At 47.3% G+C, this 25,861-nt stretch overlaps 1 protein-coding gene across 1 annotated transcript in view; it reads right to left on the bottom strand.

The window, feature by feature from the left end:
* Positions 1-25,521, bottom strand: part of LOC119433733 (inaD-like protein) — a 233,597-nt gene extending 208,076 nt beyond the window's left edge. Inside the window, 5 exon segments of the mRNA XM_049658330.1 lie at positions 11,236-11,471; positions 12,893-13,186; positions 15,491-15,636; positions 19,397-19,435; positions 25,362-25,521. Of these exon segments, the coding sequence (XP_049514287.1) occupies positions 11,236-11,471; positions 12,893-13,186; positions 15,491-15,636; positions 19,397-19,418 (698 nt within the window). The 5' untranslated portion in view covers positions 19,419-19,435; positions 25,362-25,521.
* Between the last annotated feature and the right edge of the window lie 340 nt (positions 25,522-25,861).

Here is a 25,861-nt window from a genome sequence, read left to right as displayed (position 1 = left end):
AACAACTACAGTTAAACCTGCTTATAACGAACCTCCATATAACGAAGTTTTTCTATTCCCCGCCATTACTCCATAGAAGCACATGTATTTGAGACCTCTACGTAACGAAGTGGCAGCGGGAGACCCCCCCTCGATATAACGAATTTTCCCCTCCGACCACAGAGAGATTTCGCCCCAAATTTTGTCATTTTTGCGCGAGCAGCAACCGGAAGCACCTTCTCCGCCGCGATGGAATGCGAAGAGCGCACGTATGCGTGCGTGTGTGTGCGAGGCGGCCCTGCATCCCTCGACCCGGCGATCTTGCCGCCGCGGGCGTGACCTTTTCCCCTCCCTTCATTCAAATCTGATCCTGCCGCTTGCTGCAGCTGGCCTAGCCCGCCCAAGCCAGCACTCTCTCCTTTTCCAGCTGATGTTGCCGACGCGCTGGTACACGCTGTGGCACATCAGACTCGATAAGCGCGGACACACGCTGTCAAACGCTGGCGGCGTGTGGAAGCACCGCTTGAGAAGCGAGCGTGCTGTTGTCTATCGCTTCAACGCAAACTGAGCGCCGGGAACACACATCGCGCGGCACGCCGCAAGACCCCCGATTCCTGCCGCGTTTGCCGCGCGTTTCTGACGCGCGTTTTTGCTGCGTGTTTTTGCCGCTAGCATGGCCGTACCCTAAAGTCCAAGGGCGATAACGCAGTCGCCGCGCGCCGTACGCTGTATGTGTGAGTGAAAACGTGCAAGGGGAGCCGACGACCGCGTCTAAATCTCGCGCGCGCAAGAAAAGCAGGGAGGAAGCGCGCCTTCTTCCGTTGCGCTCGAGGCACCGGCGGGCGAGGGAGCGAGGGGGGAGGGATAGCGGGGCGGCGCGCGGTCGTGCAGGCCGTATCTTGAAACCGATCTGCGTTGGGGCAGAGTCTAGCAGTGTAGGTGCGTCGGCGGCTCGTAGCTTTCTGCGTGCTGTGTCAGAGAGCATTGACTTGGGGATACTGAACTTCTTTGCCACCACCGTCTTGGACAGGCCGCTTCCATCAAGCTCCTGGAGAATTTGAAGCTTCGTTTCAAGCGGCAGTGTTTGATGCAGCCGTTTCTTCGTGTTCTCCATCGTGCTACACGTCGGCACACTCGTAGGCCTAACACACTGCAGCCGCTGGCGCAGCAAACGAGACCTGGCTACTGGATTGGCTTGTCTCGACTATGGTGTTGGCTATGAAAATTATGTATTTCATGGTTGCGAGACTAGTTTGGCAGTTGCAACCAAAAAGTCTCCTGTGCAGTGTTTAACTTTTGTGCCGTTTAACCGCAGGTAACAAATAAGTGGTGTTTCGATTAACTGAAGAATTTTACTGCTTCACACATAGGAAACCAACCAAATAATATTATTTAGTTCCGTTTATCAGTAATTTCCGTTTAACCGAGTTCTGTTTGCTGAGAGTCCACTGTATGTGATCATACAAAATCAAATTTGAACTGTGCGTCATGACATTCAGTAGGCACCACCCGTTGTGGGTACCATCCTGCTCCGCCGTAGCCTTCGCAGTGCAAGGCATTGAAGAAGGACCGGGAGCACTGGGACGGGGATTGCAGGCGAACTTTGATTGCCAATAACTTCACTTCTGCTGAATGCATTGAAGTACTTTTCGCAGCTAAGTATTTCTTAGCTCTTTCTGTACTGCGCCCGTAGGTCATCGTTAGCCCACTGTTTATGGTTTGAAATGCCGCTTTCGAGACCTTCCGCGCCCCCCGTGGACACACTGCGCTATCAGACGAGAAGGAGAACTATATTTTAGCTTTCTAAGCAGTTCACTTTTTTCCCGCGAGGCAGTCATTTTTGAACGCGCTCCGAAGTTTCACGATGGTCAAACTAGAAAGCAAAAATGGTCGCCCACTATTGACTGTTTGAAACGCCGCTTTCGAGACCTTCCGCGACACTCACGGACACACTGCATCATTAGATGTGAAGAAGGAGAGCTATATTTTTGTTTTCTAGGCAGTTCGTCTTTTTTCCCACAAGGCGGTAATTTTTTAATGCGCTTTGAAGTTTCGCGATCGTCAAAGTAGCAAGCAAAAATGGCCGCCTCCGAGAGCGGCATGTGTGCTTCGAAAGATAGCAGATTTCGTGATTCCACTGGGTCTGTGGCTGATTTTATTGATGGATCGAGTAGCAGCGAATCTGAGGATACTGTTTTTTCGTCAGACTGTGACTCTGAGAGCGACGATGACACAAACCAGTCCGAAACATCGGCGACTGTAGCCCGGCACGTCCAAATGTAGTGCTTGCAGTTTGTCATGAGCAAATAAAGGAAGAAAGAAGAAGAAAAAGCAGAAGATAAAAGAGAACAAGAAGACACGAGGAGTCGGTGGCAGAAATAAATAAGAAAGAAGTTATAAAATAAGAGCGGCCGATTAAAAAGAATACATTATGAGAGCAGAAGAAGAAGCGCAAAAGTGCACGCGCAGCTACGTGGCCAATGGGAGAAGGGACACGTAGCGGAAGAGAGCAGCCCAGCTACGCTCTGGGACTCATGCAGGCAGGCAGGCAGAAGGAGCTGGAGGCCGAACAGGACGGGTGGATCGCGGAGACGGCAGAAACCCAATGGAAGCTGTGCTTCAGCTGCCGCGGCCACGACCCACGAGCTGAGCGAACCTGTCCTCAATTTTTTTCCGTCCTTGGTTGCGTCTAAACACTACGGAACAGCTTAATCTGATGGCATCGTGAAGTCAAGGCCGCACGCGTGATATTTTCACTTCACCATCTACCGTCACAAAATTTCGAATAGGTATCATTTTCAATAAGGCACAGCATACAGCAAAATTCTGGAAACTATTTTTCTGTAACGTTGGAGTTGTGAAAAACTATTTACTTTCTGCACACAAGCTATGCGCGTTGTCACTCCCGCACACAAGAGTGACAACGCGCATGTGTTCTATGTGGAGCCCATGCCACTGAGGAGCGGCTCGAGCAAAGGCTTCTCCATCGCCTAGGTGGCTTAGGCAGCCCATATATGCCTGCAGAGTGCATACATATGTTATGCTGCAACCTCTGCCTTTGCGTATTTTTTCTCCGTTCCTTTTTGTTCGCTCAGCGTCTTCTTCACATCCTTCGCATTCTCAATGGCCGCTCTATTCGCTCTCCCCCTGGCTGGCGTACCTCCTTGAGAAGCACACTCGCTACCTCGCTTGTCTATGGGATTTTCCGGCAGCTGCATCCTAACCGGTATTTTGTCTCACGCAGCTGCACTATAAGCGGTAATGCGTATTCATGGTATTGCGTCTCGCATGGCTGTATTATAAGCGGTAATGAAGTTACCACACTATAATGATAGTGATGTCAGCGTGATGATGTTGCATTGACAATGGCACGGCAGTGGAACTCATGCCATGCCATCTGTCGACACACTCTGTACATGCGGCCCTGCTCCTCCTTGTCGTGCACTTTCTCCACTAGTCCAGAATGTTTTGTCGGTGATGTCAGCACTCGTGCCAACCACTCGGGATGCTCGTATTCTACCAGCATTTCAGCCCTCTCTTCTCTTGCCATTGAATTGTGCACCTTCTCGTAACTCATAACTCTGAAGCCCACGCACATGCTGTAGGATGGTGCTGGATTTTAAGAATATTGGAGTGGGAACAGTGCAGTCTTCACATTGTCATGCTCTTGGCATGTTCTGGCCAGATTGGGCCTTTGTGTCATTAAACGCTACATATCATTAGTGCTTAACCACTGTGTTACCAGCAGCTTTAGTGGCTGTTTTTCAAGCGGCCATAGATACATAGGCCTAATGCAAATGCACACTAGTGAAACACATTTTTCTTTCTGTTGTGTCATTATTTAGTATTAGGTGCGAGGACAGTGTGTGAGGACATATTGTGGCTTCCGCCATGGTTTCCAGTGGCTATGGTGTTGTGTTGTTGAGCTTGAGGTCGCCGGTTTGATCCCAGATGCGGCGGTTGCATTACGATGCGGAACAAAGGCAACAGATGCTTGCGTACTTATACCGACGTGCATGTTGAAGAGCCTCAGCTGGTCAAAATATTCCGGAGTACTCCTCTGCAGCATGCCTTATAATATTGTGGTTTTGGCATGTGAAACCTGGGAAGCCATCATACCTTTCAGTTCAATCAGAACGACATCTTTGGCCGTCTACACACCGTAAAATGTGACTCTGCATACCTTTATAGTGCAAGCACCTTAGCCACTTGCCAGCAGTTCCATTGCTGGCTGAATTTCTACAGTGGCTGTAAGTTTTATTGCTCATACAATGCAATTCATCCGGATGGCCTTTGTTAATTTCCTGCAAAGGAGCGTATCTCGCCGCATAGTATTATCTGCCGCATGCGCCACAGCGCGCGCTATCACGTACATAGAAACTTGCTGCAATTTTGTGTCTTTAGCCTAGCAGGCAGCCCGAAGAGAAGAAAAAAAAAAGAAGTCGATTGCGATAGCAAATTAGTAGACAGCTGTACAAAGTAAGGATAATAGGTTTATCGGCCGTATAAACTTCTAAACATTTGTTTACTAGCTAAGTTAACAAGCACGGTGTCGTGCGCACAGGTAAACATAAACACATCTCGCTTGATGACCGCGGAAACTCGCTGTCAAAACGCTGGAGACAGGAAGTGCGGCAGCAGCAGCGAGTGAATTGACCTTTGTGCTGTCTCTCGCTTCAATGCGAACCAAACGTCGAAAGCACAGTGCATACTAAGCTACCGGCACTAGGCGTACTTTCTCCACATCGCATATTGCTTTGAAGATGAGGCCCGCGCGGGCACGCACTTTGTGCACTTTGCAGATCGCTTTCGAGGTAGGCCGCCCGCACGGCCGCGCCGTGAGCAGCAGCCGCCGGAGTAGAACCCCCTTCCCCTCCCCCCGTGCCGCGCGCGACAGAAGACGGCGCGCTTTCGCCCCGCCTTTCTCCCTCGCGCGCGCAAAATTGAGCCAGGATCGTCGACTGACCCTCGCAAGCTTTCACTCGCATATAACAGCGTACGGCGCGCGGTGACGATGTTGTGTTTGGACTTTAACGGAACATCACAGCGACATCGACGCCGACGGCAGAAGTGCACTTGGAGTGTCCATATAATTGCTGTCGCAATAAATTATGCGCGAAGTACCGAAGCCTCACGCCAGCCTCGGCGGCCCCACAACCTAAGCATAGCCCGCTTTAGATAGTAGAGAGCTTTAGCGTGTCCGGCATTCGGGTAAACGCAAGCGGACTGGTCGTTTTAGCGGATGAGTGGAGGCGCAAGCGTGAACGGCCTGCACGGTGCAGCCACCTGGTGGCGCAGAGCTCAACCAGACAAACACAGCTAATATTGCGGTAGCATAGTGTATTCTACTTCCCTGCAGGTGTAAATGTTCGCGGCAGCATCGTAATCGTGTTGCTGCCGAAAATTTACACCAGCAGCAAAGTAAAAATTGACCTCTGTTAAAAAAACGTTCAGCAGCGAGTTGAAGCACATTTGATAAGCGCTTCCTAAGGCACCAATGGAGGCTTACCGAAATCCTTGAGACGAAAAGTACACATTCGGTGCATTTTGAGAGTGCTAGGCTATGGGGATGAAGGTTGGAGCATAACCAAGAAACTTGAAAGGAAGAAGGACGGTGCAATGGGTTCTGCGGCAAATGCAGCGTGCCGCGAGATGAAGAACCAATCAAGAGCGACGAGGGTGACGTCACGGAGCCATCGTAACCGGAACGCCGCCGGTCCGCGCCGGGTTTTCAATCGACGATCGTCGTCTCTCGCATGAAACAACGAGCGCTCGCGGTGTTGCTCGCCCGTTCGGAGAGCGCGGGAGATCGCGCTGCCGCGCGGCGAGACGCACGTGCCACGGTGGCCTCGCGGCAAGGCGCTGACGCGCGGCAACTTGCCGCTCGCTGCATGACGCGCGTGTTCTTTGCCGCTAGCGTGACCGTACCCTTATATACGGAATATCTATGAGCCAAAACCAATTTTAGGGCCACAACGCGTCATGGACACCATCTTTATATAGCAAATACGGATCTCAAGGACCATACTTTTGCTGGTGGAAACCGAAAATACGTCATAGTTGTCGCCCCCGGCACTTAGGGCGGCCAATGCCATCGTCAAGCCACGAAGCCTAGCGACATGGTAAGTCAAAATGGCCGCTCGGGCCGGCGCGGGGTGGCAGTTCGCAACGTATGATGCGGGAACGGTCCCACAGTTGCGACGCAACAGCGGGGTTACCAATACATTGAGTTCTATGGGAGCTGTGCCGGGACCGGTCGAAAACGACGTAACAGCTGGGAAAACGCAGCCCCTGGGAACGTAACAGCGAGGTTCTACTGTAACACTACACGACGCTACGACGCCAACGTGACGCTCGCTCTTCATTTCCGATGCCTCCCGCTTGTGCGAAACGACTCGCGTCCACGCATCCGGTACCTGGTGTGACATTCTGAGGATGAGTGCTTCGACGAAAACGGGTGCGCGTTACAATTTAGGGCGCGTTAGAATCGAGTAAATACGGTAAACGTTTATTTTTCGAATTTTCGTGCCGAACCTGCATATAACGAAATCCTCTTTATAACAAAGTTTTTCGGGAATTTGTCAATTTCGTTATATCCAGGTTTAACTGTATATTAACAAGCATGGTGGGATTGCGCACAGGCAAACATGAACACATAACACTCGATGAGCGCGGACACTTGCAGTCAGAACACTGACATGAGAAAGCGCTGCAGCAGCAGCAAGCCATGTGACCTTCGTACTGTCTATCGTTTCAACACAAACCGAGCGCCGAGCACACACGGCACGCACAAAGCTACGAGCCACCTACGCACCTACAGTTAAACCTCGTTAATACGTAGTTGGCCGGGAACAACGTTTAGGTACGCACTAAACAATGTACGTAATTAACCGCCAATGTCAGTTTGGCTGCTACTTACCGGCCGGAAAAGAACTAATACGTCACCATGCTCTCAAACACACGCACTCAGGTAGGCTTTATTTGCAGGTAGGCAGCAAAAAATCGGTAATCTTCACTTGCCGCCGTGGCGGCCTTGCCGCTACGACGGCATCTTCGAACTCGATAAGGCCGCGAGCCAGTTTGTCCATGAGGCCCCGCTTACTAGCTAAATTAACAAGCACGGTCTAACGCGTGCACAGGTAAACATGAACACATCTCGCTCGACGACCGCTGAAATTCGCTGTCAGAACGCTGAGTGAGGAGGCGCGGGAGCAGCAGTGAGCGTGCCGGCACGTCTCTCCCTTCAACGCGAACTAGACATCGAAAGCACAGTGCATACGAAGCCACGGGCGCTAGTTGCACTTCTCTGCAGATCGCTTTGAAGATGAGGCCCATGCGGGCTCACACTTTTTCCACGCAGCAGATCACTTTCAAGATACGGCGGCCGCCGCCGAAGTAAACCCCTCCCTTTCTCGCCTTCCCCGCCGTGCACGGCAGAAGCAGCGCGCTTCCGCTCCGCCTTTCTGCCTCGCACGCGCGAGATAAGCGGCTGACCTTCGCAAGCTTTCACTCGCACATACAGTGTACGGCGTGCGGCGACGATGTTGCCATGTTTGGGCTTTATATGGAACCTCAAAGCGACATCTACGGTGACGGCAGAAATGCGCTTCGCAATAAAATGTGCTTCTGCGCAGTTAGCGCAGTTACTACTTGAATAGGTGACCGGTAAAATGAGCAATCGCAGGGAATAATGGGGCGCACCGTCTGCTAGCAGCTTCCGGTTCGACGGATGACGCGGCAGCATCAGCGGCATGCCCATTGCACGTATTTTTCTAAGCAGTTTAAACTGTCGGTCGTGCGAATATTTTCGCCCGCTTTGTCGACCAGCAACGTCGTGCCATTCATGCAGCTGATTTCTAGGTTTCAGTTCACTCTGGGTGCGACGATGACGAGCCATGAAAGGTAAGGATACACTTTTATTCATAAACGAACTTTGGTTTTCGTTTTGGCAGCCTTTTTTGTTTCTGCTAGGTTTAGCTCTACGACATTTTCCGCTGACTGCTCTGCCTGCGCATCAGTCAGACAGATGAAAAACCTATCTTTATCCCATAATTTATCAAGCGTATAGAAGCATGACTTAGAAAATCGGGGGGCTGAGGCAGCTATAGCAGCCTGGTAAATAAATACTGCCCTGTGATCGTCGCTGCAACCAATATCGTCAGTAACGGCGCAGCTAGCATAATTAGAAAATGAAGTGCTGAAAATGTTTGAAAACTGCGCGCTGTCAATGGCATTTCTTGGTCGAAACTCGATGTTCATTTGAAGTGGTACGTAGTTAGACGTTTTAGTTTTTTTGTCAACAAGATGGGGAAATGGTCGTATCGCCGACATAATATGGCTGCGCATTTCCTCTATCTGTGTTCAAGGAACTAAGGTGGGCTAGTTGGTTGCAAGTACTATTATGTATGAATCTCGCTGTGTCCCGTTTAAGTTTGCGCCGTGAAAACCATGCTTCATATACCTCTATATGTGCATGCGAGTATTGAAATAGTTATTGTTGCTTGAGTCAATGTTAGAGAAAGAAATATCTTGGGAAATCATTTCGTGTAGGCCCTTACACAGCTCATCGCCGCCTGATAAGTGGCACTGTACGTTCATTTTCTTTTTGTTCACTAACGGTTCAGCTTTGGAAGTGGCAGCCATGCCTCTGATGCTTGTGCACAGACGCATGCTGACTGACTGCTGACTCAGCAAGGGAGCACAGAGCCATGCTGTGATGCTGACTCAGCAAGGGATGCTGCAAGGCATAGGTACATGAGTTTGCATTTAACGCTTGAATGTTAACAGCCAACGGCTGAACAGCCGACCATGGTTTTGCTAGGCGGCTGCAACCGGGTAATCTTCGAGTTTGACAAAGCCGGACTGCAAGCAGCATCAATAAGCTTCAAATGCTTCAACGGCGAAGCAGTGGCGGCGGCTGCACTTCCTTGAACCGGAAACAGCGAGCAGACGGCGCATCCCAGAATCCCTCGCTTTTTTACGGGTCACCTATTGGAATCGACGACGACAGCAAATTGGCACCCCCCACCGGCAGCTTCTTTGCGTTACCGGGAGCTAATCTCGAAGGCCATGCTTTTGTGCGCGGCAATCGGCAACCGCTGCATGAGCAGGAAATACGTCATGGTGGCCACGTTTTAAGTTCACTTACACTAGCGGCTGTTGTCCGGGCGTCGCAACTCGAGAATCGAACGTCTGCGCACATGAGATGTTGCCAATTTTGTGCCTGTGCGTGTAGATAAGAAACAAAAATAGTACGCACTAACCATTTGGTGGGCAATGAGCGACTACAGCTTTACTGGTCAGCTATTACATGGGGTTCAATGGGGGCTGGGTGGGGGAAGCTTCGCGACTACGTTTAAACCACAATTACACATTAAGCGGGTACGTATTAACAAGGTTTGACTGTACACTGCCTAGACTCTGCCCCCAACGCAGATCGCTTTTAAGATACAACCCGGGCGACAGTGCAGTACGCAGTTGATGCCAGAGTACAATGCCATACAGGTGGGCACTTTTTTCTACGTCGCAGATCCCTTTCAATATACGGTGCTCGCGCAGCCACCGCCGGAGCAACCCCACCCTCCCTCCCTCCCCGTGCATTACGCGCAACAGAACAAGCGCGCTTCCACCCCGCCTTTCTCTGGGCGGTTAATCCCATCGTCAAGCCACCAAGCCAAGCGACATGAAAAGTCAACATGGCTGCTTGGGCCGACACTCGGTGGCAGTTCGCAACGCTTGATTGATGTGGGAACGGTCCAAAAATTGCAACGCAACAGCGGGGTTACCGATGCATTGGGTCCTATGGGAGCTGTGCTGGGACCGGCTGAAAAACGACGTAACAGCCAGGAAAACCCAGCACCCGGGAACGTAACAGCGGGCTTTTACTGTATATTGTGTTGACACGCTTATATCCATGCATTTTCTTTCTTTCCGAGGGCCAGTTATGGACTGTTCATGCTGAGAAAAACATAGCGAATGTCATCATCATCATCAGCCTATTTTTATGCCGACTGCAGGACGAAGGCCTCTCCCTGCGATCTTCAATTACCTGTCTTGCGCTAGCTGATTCCAACTTGCGCCTACAAATTTCCTAACTTCATCACCCCACCTAGTTTTCTGCCGTCCTCGATTGCGCTTCCCTTCTTTTGGTATCCATTCTGTAACTCTAATTGCCCACCGGTTATCCATCCTACACATTACATGGCCTGCCCAGCTCCATTTTTTCCTCTTAATGTCAACTAGAATATCACCTATACCTGTTCACTCTCTGATCCACACTGCTCTCTTCCCGTCTCTTAACATCAGGCCTAACATTTTTCGTTCCATACACCTCTCATATTCTTCCACCGTAGCCAGAAGTGAGTGCACGCTGGCAAGCGTAAATCTGGTCTGACCTTCAGTTTCGCGTGGTTTGAGGCTAGTTGAGTGTTAAAGAAATATAAATTAACAAGACCCAACAGCTACGACACTGATAAGCAGTGTGGCCAAAGTTCCATTCCTATGCAGGCTGGCGTGGCCAAGCGTTAGCAGACGATAGCGGTAGTACGATAGTCCTAATTCCGGAAGCTAAAAAGTGGTGCGTAGTGCTAATGCGTAGACATACTGCGCTGAGCCGCACTTATTGGCGGCCTAAGATGACGGAGATTGCCCAAGCTCTCGCGAGTGGGCTCATTGGTTATCGCTAAAGCAAGCAGCATAGCCGCGGGGACTTTTCCAAGCGGCGTGCCACGAGGAGCCATCCTCCTGCAGCAACGTGCTAGTGGCGCCACTACCTGCTTTTTTGGCTTTTGGCACAGCAGCTCCTTTGATTACCGCGCCGGAGCAGGACCGGGCGTTCGTGCCATGTTGGGTGCCACCGGAGACAAATGAACTGTTTCCACTAAATTCTAGCAATGCTGTGTTTCCTTGCAGCGCTCGATACCATCCTGTGCAGCGCTCGATACCATCCCCCACCCCCCCCTTTCTGTAGGCTGAGCGCGCTAGATTAGGCAATATAATGACTGATGCAGCCCTGTGGCTCGCTAAGCCCAAACCCGGAGTGGTTGGCACTCCTGTGAGACACGAGACCCCCACAGCGCATGTGTTTTCTTGCCTGTCTGCATCTAGTTCACCCTAAGGTTTACTACATAATTTCTCTGATGTTGCTGCTGCTGTTATTGTAGTAGTTAATAATGTAGTGATCCAACATATCGGAAGAAGGCTGCGTGTACAAGGTACAGCACGGGTCTACTCTGAAACAATCCAGCTTGCACTTACCGCTGCGCAATGCCGTTCGGCTGCAACTCCTGGACAAAGATGCCTAGTTCGCCCCTCGATGGTGACCGCAGTCCAACGACGCTGAACCCCAAGCTGGCACCAGGCGGCCTGGCCAGCTCCACGTGGAGGACCTGGCGCCCCGCCGCACCTCTCACTATCGCCCGCTCAAACTCCTCCAGGTAGCCCGGCGTCGTCACCGCCCGCCCACCACAGTGCACTACAGACGACCCACTCAGCTGCAGGAAACACCAAATTTATTTATTCGTTATAATTATTTATTTACCGGTTTCAATTAGGACCATGAGTTAAGTGGTAATACAGAACTCAAACATTTTGACTAAATAGTGAAGTGCAACAGAGGACAATGACTAAATAGTGAAATGCAATAGAAGACGATGACTAAAGAGTAAAATGCAATGGAAATAAATGCTTTCAGTGACTGTTTTCCTTCGACTATATGCAGATGAAATCTTTTTTTCCGATTTCTGCTGTCCCCAAATTACACCTTGGATTATAAGCGGGTCCAAGCAATACGCAGTTTTTTATGGTACTAGAGTGTTGCAGTTATATTCTGTGGCTTATGCACTGCAGCTTGTTTTTGCAAAGTGCCCTTGATTTTGACTTTGTTACAACCTTGTAACCTTGTATACATTGTATTGTAAGCTGCTATTCCTCGAAGTACAAGGGAACTACAAGTGACTGATCTATAATGTTAAATGACATTACTTGCTGTGCAAATTCTATATTGTGACGTACCAGGTGCCAATTTGAACTGGATGTGAAATCTGCGTTAGCGCTTTCTGCATCGCCGCCTTAAAACACTAAGCAATAAGAAAACTGCAACGCCCATCTCAGGTGCTCGGACCCCACAAGGTCGATTAACGCCGAGAGGTCACGTGAAAACTTCGTGCCATATGCCCCGCTCGAAGAAGCTGCAGACCCAGGGGCTGAACTTGAGGAGCACAAACATAAGCTTGCTGAAGCCGCGAAACAACAATGTGTGTCTCGTGCCACTCGGGCCCCACTAGTTTGATGCGCTGTCGGTGCGTCATGCTACGATGATTTTCGTTAAATTTTTTTTGTGACTTTGGATTGTATGTTTTCCCAATTAGTACTCTTTTTTCTTCTCCAAAACGTATTAACGAGGCTCTACTGTATTTATCTTTAACGTTGATGATGTATCTCTTTCTTGTGTGTTTTAGCTGGCCTATCTTTGATACATACTGTCTCTGTGTTTTTGGCTCATTCCTTTGTTTTAACCAACCAATTTTTATAAGTACTGTTTGCCTAACAGATTAAGGAGTAGTGGGCATGATCACCCATGATGCCAACCTCTCCTGGACACGCGACAAACACACTATTGGTGTAAATCAAGATCAAATAATCAAATTATGTGTCTAACAGGTAGCACATGGGTTATTACACTTTGTTTCATACTTAGCGGCAACACTGCGGAAGCGTGTTTCCTACTTGTTCTCACTGTACATCACATCTCTATTCATGATTGGCAACTTCTGTGCTGAACTTAAGTTCAGCACAAGTTTCATAAGACTTTACTAATAAAAATATTCGTAAAATAGTAGAGCGAGTCTAAATTCATAAACATCATGGAAAATTTACTACAGTTGGCAGGCATGGAGGTGGGAATGGAACTGACCTCAGGGGAGTAGTGCAATGCGGCACCACCAGCGGCAGATGCCGCATGCGAGAGGCTCTGGTCGGCTTCAGAGCTCGGCTCGCAAGAGTCAGAGTTGTTGTTGTTGTTATTGTTGTCGTCTTCCTCTTCGTCCTCGTCCTCCTCGTCCCTAACCTCGCGGTCGATCTCATCCTCGCCCAGCTGCACAGCGCCTGCCCCGAGGGTGAGCGCGCCCGTCTGCGGGCAGAAGTCGAAGTCGTTGGGCAGAAGCGATGGGTGCCGCTGCAAGTGCCGCCGCAGCTGAGCCAGTGAGTCCTGCAAGACACAAGCGGCATGTGTTGCAATCTATGGATGGCAAATAAAATCAACACACTGGAGGGTGTGTCGTTTTAGAACTAATTAAAGGAGTGCTGACACGACATTTCCATCGTTTCATTTTTTCTTCTTTTTTTTTGCATTATGCGGAGGCCCTGGATCTTGAAACCCTGGAAAAAATATCGGTAAGCCACAGAGTGCCTCAAATAATTTACTATTACAGCTCTTCTATGAACCAGTTTTGCTTTACAACGGAGCTGTTAGAACCTCACCATAATGATCATTCGATCTTCCGCAGCTTCGCCGAGCTGCGAGAGAGAGAGCTGAGAGAGAGTGAAAGCAGAGTATAAAAACAGCATCGCACAGCATAGCGGATGCGAGCCGAAGAGGACGAGTGAGGCAGGTGGTAGTGGGACGTGTAGAGCTGCTGCCGACGCCGATCGCGCTTCCCCGCGTTCGCGTCGAATGCGCCCGGTGTCCGTGACTGCAGCCGATGCCTCTGGCGGCGGCTCGGCAGGTTTCGACCAGAGAAATGGACACTCATCGCTTCCGAAAGACTGAAGCGAGAGCTAGGGAAGGTGAAACCAAGCGTCACCGAAGAGAACATCCCGAGTTTAGATTGAGGGAAGCCGAGAGTTAACGTAGGCGCATAAGCAGAAAGTATGAGTGAGGGTAAAGATTAGTTTAGGAGAATTGGAAAATAACATAGTACTTGGTTTCTCATACTGGATTTTTAAATTACTGTGGCTTTGCTAGAAGAGAGATTGCTAATCTTAGCATTCTCAACATGCACTGGCATGTAAAAAAAAATATGCGTGCTTCTGCTGTTGTAAACACCAGAGACCAGTGGAGATGGGGGAAGCCCAGCAAAAGTTAGACTAAGTGTGTGGTTTGCCACTACTTTACTAGGCTTCCCCCAGCTCCGCTGGTTTCTGGTGTTTGTGATAGCAGAGCCACGCATAATTTCTTGCTTGCCAGGATACATATGCGTTGCGATGTCATGACGCAGAAGGTCGTCACGTGACAGCAGGACAATTGTTACATTTTAGCACACATTCCGGCTCGCTCAATTGTCAGCCATGCAGCTACTCATTGTACAGCCCGGTGTAGCAGCACAACAGACTAGCGAATAAGCTGGAGTGAGTGCCAAAAAGTTGTGAAGTCCTGCTCTCACGTGACCGTTTTCTGCTTAATTACAACATGGCGCAGCTACTTCATAGAAAACGAAACCAAAACTTGCTCGTAGAGAATCTACTATAGAAAATTACTTAGCGGCGACTGGAGCTTGGCAGCATTTTTTCCACAGTTTCGAGGCTAGGAACCTTCGTATAATGCAATACAATGAAAATTTTAAGATGTTATGACAGAGGAACATCAAGTTGTGCATTAGTTCACTGTTTTAATACAACAGCAAAACAGCCACTCGCATCCTGAGTGGAGGCTAGGTAATACCGGTGTCACATGACCACTTTTGATCGCGATCAAGCCCTATCTGGATTGAAATTATCGACTGCGAATAGCTGCTTGGCACAGCTTGTGCAAAGGAGCCAACCACGAACGAGAAATTCGATCCCGATCGGGCTTGATCGCGATCAAAAGTGGTCGTGTGACACTCTTATAAATAAGTCAAAAGATGCAGAGCCAAAAGATGGGTGGTGATGCCTTGACATTGTGGATTTCGAGTGACTACCTTGCGTCTAGTCAATTGCTTATCAGTAAAGCAAGGTCACATTGCTTTCCAGAGGAACCGAAGACTCGACCTAGCAAGTTTTGATAACTTTCTCTACGCCAAAACAAGCCAAATACATGAAAGTACTTTTAAATTTCTTGCATCACATTGGCATACCAGCGCTTAGGTTTCAGCAAAAAACTTAAGAAAGGAAGGTGTGGCCTTCACTTTCTCCAGTAATAACTGACCTTTTGCACTCAAATGCAAGAGAATTGAATATTAAAAAATGCTTTTCTAATCAGAATTGATTATATCCCTAGAAGACATGAGAACAGTGCAAAAGATGATAACAGAGATAAAAAAAGAAAAGACCACGTAGTGCTCGTGTGATGCCATTTGCGTCTCCATCCCCATCTATTGCGCTGTTCCCACGCCTTGAACCAATTTGCCCCACATCGCACTTTTCTTCAGTTTATTATTGCCCTTTAGTGTCCCTTTATTGATAGTTACCATGATGATACAATGAACAAGATACCAGCACTGCAGGTGACGGACAAGTGGCATACACAGCTACTGCGGTGGAAAAAAGCACGCAGTAAACGCAAGAGTGGAGGTCAATGAGAAACCAGACTCACCTGCAGTGCCAACACGCGACCCAGTACTGGGTCTGCTGCCAGCACTCCAAGCAGAGCATTGAGGTCTTCTTCATGCTCGGCGGCTGCAGCGGGACTCAGGGACTCTCGGAAGCGCTCAAGGGCTTTCACCGCCTCAGCAACAGCCGCTGCATCGGACAAGCACAGTCACATGCAACATTGTAACAGACTAGCAGATGTTTCGTGCACACACATCTCTACATTTGTGAAAGCAAATGAGCGCAGCGAACTTTAAACACAAAATAGCTTCTGCTAAAGACAAGAGAGAGGAGCATCTACAATATTTGTCAAACAAGCCCCAAAAAAGACCTAGTGAAAAATCCTTCTTTCAGCTTACAATGTCATCACTCGGGATATAGCAAAATTATTCCCCTTGGCTAACTATCCACAAGAGCCACAGTTTCTGGGGGTCATGGATGCAAGCTGAGAAAGCTCCAACGGCAGCACTCTTCAGCATGCTAGTCACAGTAGTTTCGATGGCTGCTACATCTTTACGACGCATTCCTTTCTGACCACTAGCAGCAAGAAAATGTGGCAGACACGATGTGCATCTTTCAACGGCTTCTAATGTGTAGATTTCAGGCACCTGTGGCCCCATGCACTGTGGGCAAGCCGTGGTCACCTCTGACTCCTTCATTTACGAATACCAAATCTGTTTTCAGTCATAAGTGTACGTTAAAAAAAAAAAATAGAGGAGTAAGGAAGCCTGCTGTACTGTGAGAACTAAATAAACAGATTGACATTATTTTTCTTGCTCACAAGAAAGCAGCAGTCGCATTGAAGCTACTGCACCACGCAGCTTGACTGAGACGGCCGATGGCCACCTTCTTCAGTGACAATGGACATCAATAGCATTGAGAATACCACATAAATAAAATTAGCCGGTGCTCACTTAATCGGTGGTTAAGAAAACCAAGAGGTGATATACGGGGTGATTTATGTACTGTTTTCTTTTTTATATTTGTTATATATATATATATTTCTTTTTTTTTTTTGTTAACCTGTTATATCTAGGGCCTTACCGTTCTCACCATTAGAGTACATAGCTAGGCAGACATTACCAGCAAGAAAATTTTCGGTGCTAATTCACCTTTTTTTTATTACCTAATATGCGCACAAAGAGTGATGGAACAAAAATGTTAGGCCTAACATTAAGAGACAGGAAGAGAGCGGTGTGGATCAGAGAGCAAACAGGGATAGCGATATTCTAGTTGACATTAACAGGAAAAAATGGAGCTGGGCTGTGCCATGTAATGCGTAGGATTGATAACCGGTGGACCATTACAGTTACAGAATGAATACCAAGAGAAGGTAAGTGCAGTCGAGGACGGCAGAAAACTAGGTGAGGTGATGAAGTTATGAAGTTTGCAGGTGCAAGTTGGAATCAGCTAGCGCAAGACAGGGGTAATTGGAGATCGCAGGGAGAGGCCTTCATCTTCCAGTGGGCATAAATATAGGCTGATGATGATTATAATGATTATGTGCTAATTAGCTACTTCATTATTTCCTTTCGGCCCCATGTTGCAAACGCAAAATCAAAGCCAGGCCATAGTGAAGTCATGTCCACTTAGCACAAATTCCTAACGCTAATGAAACTTTCAGAGACATTCATCCTTAAAATGTGATATGAAATACATTGACATTCCACTGACGACAACACACAACACGCATAACTACCATTAAAATTTTTGCTGCTAGCCACATAGTTTAGCTGCAAAAACAGTGAGAACCTAAGTATAACTGCAATATGTTTTCGTCTGTGTGTGTTCCACATAAGCAAAAGAAAACCTGTTAAATATATGCATACACATAGACACATAATCCGAATACATACACAAGAAACAGGAAATACTCGCAATATATGTGCGAAAAAAAGCACTTTAGGTCCCAGTCACATACAACAAACACAAATAATACTAGTTGCTTCCTAGCCACTGCTGCCAACCATTGAGAAATCTCCCTCTAGGAATCTTTAGGCCTTGTTTAGGGAAAATTTGCATTAAGACATGAAGGAAAGAAAAACTCGGACATGAGAAACCACTCATGCAATGCTGTGATGACTGATACATAGAACTGCTGACAGGACAGTGTGGTTTGATTTAAAAAGTCCGAGCAAATTACCAGCAAATTGAAGTATGACTTATGATTCGCACTGCAGTGCAGTGAACGAATCTCACCAAGTAAACAAGATGTGGATGTCCTCGGCTCATCAATGGATCACAGCTACTGCGCTATTATTGCCTTTGGTCCCTCTAGCTGTGCTGAAATTTATGTGCCCTCTGAATTTATTATCTGTAACCGGTGAAACAAACAATCCAGCACAGGCAAATCTTGGCCTAAGCGGACGCATATACCTAGCACTGAACATGACAAGGTGGTCATGGTGCTGCACAGCGGACTATGCATGCAAATTTACCCAACCGCCCATAGGCAGAGCAAGCAGGAATAGAGTGACATTGTAGAGCCCCATTGGTAACACATCAGGGCAAGTTTGGCATGGAGGAAAAAAAAAATTCACGCCGAAACTCTACTGGAGTTGTCTAAGTATGCGTAAGCATTGTGCTACTTGCTCATCTCCCCGCAGCGCGGTGTCATTATCATTGTTATCAAACTTTATCGCACCAGCATAAACACTTTTAAACTTTAGCTGTCATTATCAACCTTATCAGACTACAACCAACTCTTATCGGACTCGATCCCACCTTTATCGACTCTTATCAGTCGTTATCAACCTGCAAAAGTGGATGTCCAGCAAAGCTGTTGCAAAACCACCACTACAACTGCTGAGGGGTGTATGCAATGCTTTATTGATGGTTCGGATGCTTGTTTTGAGCTTGTTCTTCATTTAAATGTCTGCTGTTCTGTGTGTTGTATGGGTGATTTTAATGAATGTGTGCAGTGTTCGCTTCCTTCTGCTGAGCGCTTGTAGGCTCAGCCTTACGGAGGTATGAGCCATTGGGGGTATGAGCCATTCGTCTTATGTGATGGACGGTCAGGTTTCTCGTTGAGTAGGCGTAGAAATGCTTATGCATTTAAAATGGTCATGTATCTGCATGCTTTGCTGCAAGTGACGTGTAACCACACAAGCGTGATGGTCCAACATCAGTACTTCACGGCATGCAAGAAAAATTTATTGCACGTTTTTACATACGTGTCACGAAGTGGCACACTGTTCTGAAACTGCTACATTCTGTAAGAGTAGGCCGGCACCCACTTTCCTTACAATTTTAATGAGGTTTCGTGCCAATCTTGGCACTTCGCAGTTGTCCTAAATGTGTTTTACGTGTAGAGCAAAGTATAAATGTGCTGACGTCTTCTCCTGTGAATATGGCATCAAGCAAGAGGCGGTGTAGTTAGGACAACTTGCACTGCAACGTCATTTCAGCTCAAGTGCAGAGACTTTATTATTTAAATAACTTATAAATAAGCTTATAAATAAGCTTATAAATAAATTTGAACAATGAAATTTGCAGTCTATAAAAGAATGTTTCTTTAAAGAAACCATATTGACAAACTGAACAATTGTCTCTTACAAAAATCTAGGGAAATATAGAGAATTTCTTTATCCAAGTTAGGGGAGAACTGGCTTGGGAGGTTGGCAGCACTGTCCATAGCTCGCAAGCTCAACCCCATGAGAAGGCAGCTCATCATGTTTGCTAAACATATCGCCACATAAGGAGGCAAATCAGCCTGTCAGGTACTGCCCCTTAAGTAAGACAACAAGTACAGCACTATCGAACTGTCAAGCACTAATGTGATCCTAAGACCTACACAAAGTGATAGTTTGATGATAAACAGCACACCAGTGGAGAGCACAGGCGACATCCATGGCAAGAGAGCTAAATGACTCATTAGTGATTTGCCAAGTGAATCTATGAGGAAGCTCACCTGTTGCTTCCTTGGTGATCATGCTGAGGTGGCTTCCCTCTGCAACATGAAATACACACACACGTGAGTGAAACTCTCAACAATGTTGAGCGCTACAGTGAAATGCCACTATAACAAAGCATTCAGGACTAAGCTAAATGCCAACCTACAGGAATGGTCACTTAAATCAACGTGATCAGTTCAGCTTACTATAAGTGAACCGGAATTTGTTGTTTTTAACAAGTTAATCCTAGAGCTCTCTGGTCGCTTTTCATTTCTCTTTGTTGTTCTTGTTTATACTTTCTAGCTAATAAGAATGGTCATTTAGACCCAACGTTACTAGACTAGCTTCAGTTGTAAAACTCGGCGGCGTTGCGCGGAACCGCCACCAGCCCGCGGCGCCTTCATGGCGCTGCCGTTGCACCCAGCTTCACTTCCCCACTTGCTGGCCGAAACACGTGGTGCAGCGTTGGTGTATTCTGTGGTTGGTTGTTGACAGCGGATTTCAGGAAGCATGTCATTCGCGAAACTGTAGCCTTCGCCGCGGTCGTTAAGGATATTAGCAGATGATGCCGACGTGCTGCGTTCCTGACTGCAACAAGCGGCTATCGAGCGATGTCGCCAGTTTGGCACCACTTCTTGTGTGCTCCTGCAGCAATGCGACACTTTGCTCGGCGTTGAACAGAGCGATTACTCGTGCCAACTGGGAACTCTCTGCAAAATCCATGGTGTGTGCTTTACACTTTCATGAGCAGGACATCTTAAAGTGTTTGTGCATATTATCAACGGACAGACGGTTTAAGTGCCACGAGACAAGTGCACACTTGCCGAGGGTGCGGTGCCGAAAGTGTTCCCGAACCTTCCCTCGTATCTGTCGAACCAACCGGGGGGGGGGGGGGGGGGGGGACGCGAACGAAGAGAGATGTTTGGTGACCTGTTTTGGGCCATCTTAGAAGAGTTGTCAGAGAATACGCTGAGTCGTGTTGGGTGCCCCTTGCACTTTCAGGAACTGAGTGCATGCATCATTAAATTTTCAACAGCGGAGCTGTTTAAGCTTCTTGCTTCCCCGCGTAGCGCTCGCAAAAACTCACCCAGCGATGACATCACTGCGCCCAGCTGCACCTTGCATCACCTTGTGATAGCCAATCAATAGCTAATCGATAATCGATCAATAATCAATAAATTCCAGAAATGCTGGAGATGACTTGGTAGTGCTTAGCCTAGCCCAAATACGTGGACAATACCTTGCAATAGCCTATCAATAGCTAATCAATAATCAGTCAATAATCAATAAATTCCGGAAAAGCATAACCCGTAAGGCCAGGACCAGCTATGTGCCGATCAGCTCCACTGTTTCTTTAGCCTTGCGCCACTTATGCAAGCTATGCTAATTCTTATTTAGTCACGCGCATGCATACACGTATGCATACCTTGCAGGAACCTTGCATAAAAATTAATTCTTAGGCAAGGTTCCTGGAGCAGCGGCGGGGATCCAGTCTTGAAGTAAAGGCAGCGAGGAAACGTGCCAAGCTGCTGTAGGTAGAGTTGGTTTCCACGTAGGCCCAAATCATTTGCCTAGATTATGTCCCTTCTGACAGTTTAAGTCTTAGCTATATATAGGGGCATACAGTTGTTTTTTACTTTGTTTTCTTTAATAAAGCATTCATTAGTTTACAAGAAAGTTGTGCTGTTATTTTTGTAGATAACAAATTTGGTCTCGCTAGCTGGCATATAACTGCCCCAGACCAAAGTGTTAAGCAAGTAAAAGCAGCGAGAAAATGTGCCAAGCTGCTGTATGGGAAAAGTAAACTGCGTGAAAGGTTTAAGCGGCAGGAAGAAACACGACACTTAAATACGCAGCTTCTGCACTTTGTCATATGCGTTTCTTCCTATCGTGCAGTTTACCCTTCTTTCAGTATGAACCAACTAGCCCGATATATCTTATTGCTGTAGGTGGATACCGCTTTCGCATGGTATCACTAATTCGGACTATGGGGAGACCGCCAGCGAGCGTGAAATACGCACAAGCTGCCCGTCCGCACGAGCTCAAGGCTGCGGCGAGGCGTCTGCAGCGGAGCGCGATAGAACGGCGACGCCATCTGGCGGCTGGCTGCCCAAGGAGTGACGACAGCGGCGGTAAGCTCACGGGCGGAGAGCTTTACAACTGAAGCTAGTCTAGTAACGTTGTTTAGACCTTGTCAGTTTTGTAATTCCTCAAACTAGTTTAGTAAATGTATTGCAATGAATAAATTGGTTCCAATAATTATTTTGCCTTTACTCACCTTCTCACTAGCTGGAATTTTGTGTTCTACAACTGCTGATTCATTAGTATGCACAAATCCCTCTGGAGCTCAATAATTATCACTATCAATGCACACCAAAAGACAGCACTATAATGACTACTTTGACATTTCAAGAAATATTATAAACAAATCTGTTTTTTGAAGTATTAACTGGCTAAGTATTCTTGCCTAGCCTTTTATTATCACTTTAACCAAGTTAAAAGTAGCAGCCATCGCCAGCATATGGCAACAAGGCTCTTCTATTAATTTTGATCTAAAAAAAAAAAATAGATTGGCAACACATGACAACATAAATCTATTTCACACATATAGTGCGCATCTGCAATTGAATCACATAATGTCATAAAATAGCATTCAGATGAAATATTAAGCTTATTTACACTATTTTTCAGACAAGCCACACCACATATTTGGGCTCGTTTGAGAAGACTGTTTGCCTTGATGCCAGGAATTCATTTGGTCATATTGCTCTGAATTCTGACCTCAGAGAACAAGTTGTTGATGAGCCAATTATTTATTATCATTATTATTATTACTACTATTATTATCACTATTATCATATTGTGTCATCTGTATCGGCACAGTGATAGAGAGAAGTATGCAAGCTAAATAGAGCAGGGCCGGTATGACGTAAAACTATTCCAATCTGTATTTATTCCAAATCGGCCATTAGCCCTCCGTGATAGGTCAGAATGGCTTGGACTCTGCCAATATGGGCTGGACCCGAACCTTTCTGACCTATCACAGAGGGCTAATGGCCAATTTGGAATAAAAACAGATTGGAATAGCTTTACGTTATACCAGCCCAGATAGTGGTTCAACTAGAATTTCTTATATGTGCCTGATGGTTCCACAGAAAATTGAGAATGCACGAATGCTCCAAGCTTCAGCTTCTGCCAAGAAACTTCTATGGTGGGGAAGAACTTGTCCTTGGCCTAATTAGCATTTACTAATGGACATATTACCACTAACGAGACAAAACAAAGACATGAAAAAAAAATTATGGCACGGGTGGTAACTTCCAACTAGTTTATTCGATACACAAACGGAAGAACATAAATGTAAGGCAACATGCAAAGAATGGTGAAAGAAAATTACATGGCATATAAAAAAGTACAGTGAATGGCTGTGGAGGAGATGAGACTAGATGTTCCGATAAGCTTGGTTGTTGTACAGAGCTCAGACATGCTAACAGGAATGCGAGTGTTCATGCCTGAAGCATAACAGAAGGTACAGTTCATGCCGCCAGCCAGTCACACACATCCGGCTTGCTCGCAGGGAGGAAGTATGCTCGCTCTACTGCAATAGTTTTGCTTCGTTTTCTCAATTTGAAAGTGAGAAAGAAATGGAAGGAGACAGAAGTAAAACTATAGCAGTAGAGCGCGCATCTTCACAGCCTTGCGCGTTCCTATTAGCATGCTCTGTACGTTTTGCACGCCAGGTTATTTCCTTTATCCATTCTGCGCATGTCGCCCTGTTGTGTGTATGTTCGTACATTTTTGTACTCAATAAACTAGTTAGATGCCAATACCCATGCTGTCATTTTTGTTCCTGTCTGTACTGTCTTATTAACAGTACACGGCTGCTATATTGTAGCGATGCCTTTTTCAATGACGTCTTTCCGCGCTTTTTGTCTTTGGGAGTGGTCAGAGCGATGTTCCGCCCTGGACAGAGCGTCGAATGGAACAACTCGCGAATGTGAAAAGGCCGTATCATCGAAAAAGGCTTCGCTACAAAATAGCTGCCCAGGTGTCCATTTTGCTTGGGAACATATTCCCAGGCCCTGAATACTCTTCAGAGGCCACAGATGTCTACTACAGCGAGTTTTTCATCATTGGCTGCCTACTATTCCAAAGGTTATTTCCATAGCATATGAATTTAATCTGGATCAGCATTTCTGCTTACTTGGGGGGTACAAGCGCGAATGAGCCAGGCACCCCCAGTCTGCCTCCTTCTTGCTTATACTGCTCCAGCTAATCAGCCGTAGACGAAATGGACAATCCACTAGGTGAACACTTACAGAATGCAACCCCCCCCCCCCTCCCCTGTTATCCCAGACAGTCAATTTTATACACCCTTGACATGCGAAGGCCTCGGTAAGCCCCGAACACACGGACCAGCCCAGGAGGGGTTTCTGTAGGTGTCCACCCAGTGGACTGTCCATTTTGTCTGCTGCTGATTGCCTGCAGCTGTACGAGCGAGAAGCAGACAGGCTGGGGGCGCCTGCCTCATGCTCACTCATACCCCAGCCAAGCCAATCAGCACTTCAACAGCAACCTAAATGAACAGTCCACTAGGTGGACACTTATAGAAACTCCTTCCCCTCAAAATTATGTTCTTATTTTTATTTATTTGTACATACTGCAGCCCCATAAAGAGGCTATTTCATGGCGGCTTAACACAGTTGTTAACAAGATAATAAAACATATTAAAGCAATAACTCTTTCAATATTAGCAACCTTAAAGTAATAATACAGCAGTTGAAACACGAAAAATGTACTACCAATACTAAAAGCAATGAAACACTGAAATGATACATTATTCATAGGATGAAACAGAGAAGCAGAACTAATTAAATTCACACTGATTTTCAGAAACAGCACATTCAAATTCCTTTATCAGGAGCGTACAATTAGGTATGTAATTTTACAGTTCGATAACGCGGGGAAAGAAACTGCGCTTAAAAGTATCTGTGCGGGCATAAAATGTTACGTGTGAAAGATGGCTTGATGAAAGATAAGAAGGATGTGTTCGAAGAGCGATAAAACATGTTTATTATGTTGCGCAAAAATTTTAAGAATGCAATGTCGTGAAGTGTGACATGAACGAATTACAACATGTTACCATGGAACATCTGGTCAAATGCTTCTAAAAATGGAACCAAGAAATGAAAAGAAAACTTCGCGGATTTCGATCAGGCGTCCTGAGACTATCGAGGTAGGCGGGAAACATCGCAGGCTCCCGAGGCGAGACGGCATCGGCAAAGCGAAGGCCCAGCCTAACCCAGAAAAAAAACGCGCGGAGACGCTGGGACCGTCGACAGGAAAGATTGCCGCAAAACGATATATTCTAGGTCGCCATGGGCCGTGGAATTCGGCCGCGGTTTCCAAAGACACCAGCGGACGCGGGTACCCGACAGTGGACTGGCATGTCGCACCTGTCGGCATCACCACCATGCTAATTAGCGATACGCCGGGCACAGTTAACACCCGCGTCTTCGAACACTGAAAAAGCTTGTTCCGTTCGCGTGCTGCGGAATGGAGGAGCTGGAACTCCCGTCAGATAAATGTAGACCCCGGAAATGAATTGCATTTCCGTGGTTTCGCGTGCACCCAGGGCCCAAACACACGCGATGAACAAGACGTAAACAGGGAAGCCTGTATAGCGCTCGAAGACGCCGGCGTGCGTTTTTTCTTGGCAGGCACTGCGCTGACACTTGTCGCGTGCGCGCGTGCGATGTTTGCTAGGCGTCCGCACTGCACGAGACGGCTGTCGAAGGCGGCGATAGCCAGAGGCGGGCGACAAAAGAAGACGAGCGCGTTGCTCGCGGCGAGCTGGTCCGGCAGGTTTGTCGAAATCGGAGGCAGGTAGAACGGAGCGAATGCGAGATTTTCGGTCATGGGGAGCCTGGCAGCCACATTATTTGAACAGGCGCGGTCTGATAGAAAAAGGATGAGACTCACCGTTCCGAGCGCACGTACCAGCAGCACTCGGCACCGCATAGCACAGGTGTCACGGCAGACAAGCGCGTGTGAGAAGCGGCAAACAAAAGCGAACTCGAAAACAATAAGGCTACCTACACTACTCTGCGGGCACAACCTAAATAAACAAGCAGAAACGGCAAATGTCGAGGGCGAGTTCGACTTGCCCCACAAAAGTGCAGATGTTGCCGTCAAAATAACGCTTTAATGACGTACTGCTACGTCAACGCAACTGGCGCACGCAATTTGAACTATTTGAACACGCTTTATAAAACAATGTAGGAGCTTTGGTGCAATATTGTCTACACAAGCGTTAGAAAACAATTTTTTAATATTTCTGTGCAATGTTTAATGTTGAATAGCGACATATTGCAGTACCCACGTGACGTTGTTTTTTTGTCGTCTGCTAGGCTGTCGGCGCGGCGTTGACAGTTTCAATGGTTTCATGTTTAAACTCGCGTTCAGTAAACGCTGAAAAGAGT

The sequence above is a fragment of the Dermacentor silvarum genome, chromosome 11 (genome assembly GCF_013339745.2).
Source record: "Dermacentor silvarum isolate Dsil-2018 chromosome 11, BIME_Dsil_1.4, whole genome shotgun sequence".
NCBI classification, from domain to species: Eukaryota; Metazoa; Arthropoda; class Arachnida; order Ixodida; family Ixodidae; genus Dermacentor; species Dermacentor silvarum.
Note: the sequence above shows the minus strand (reverse complement) of the source record. Positions and strands in the feature narration are given on the sequence as shown.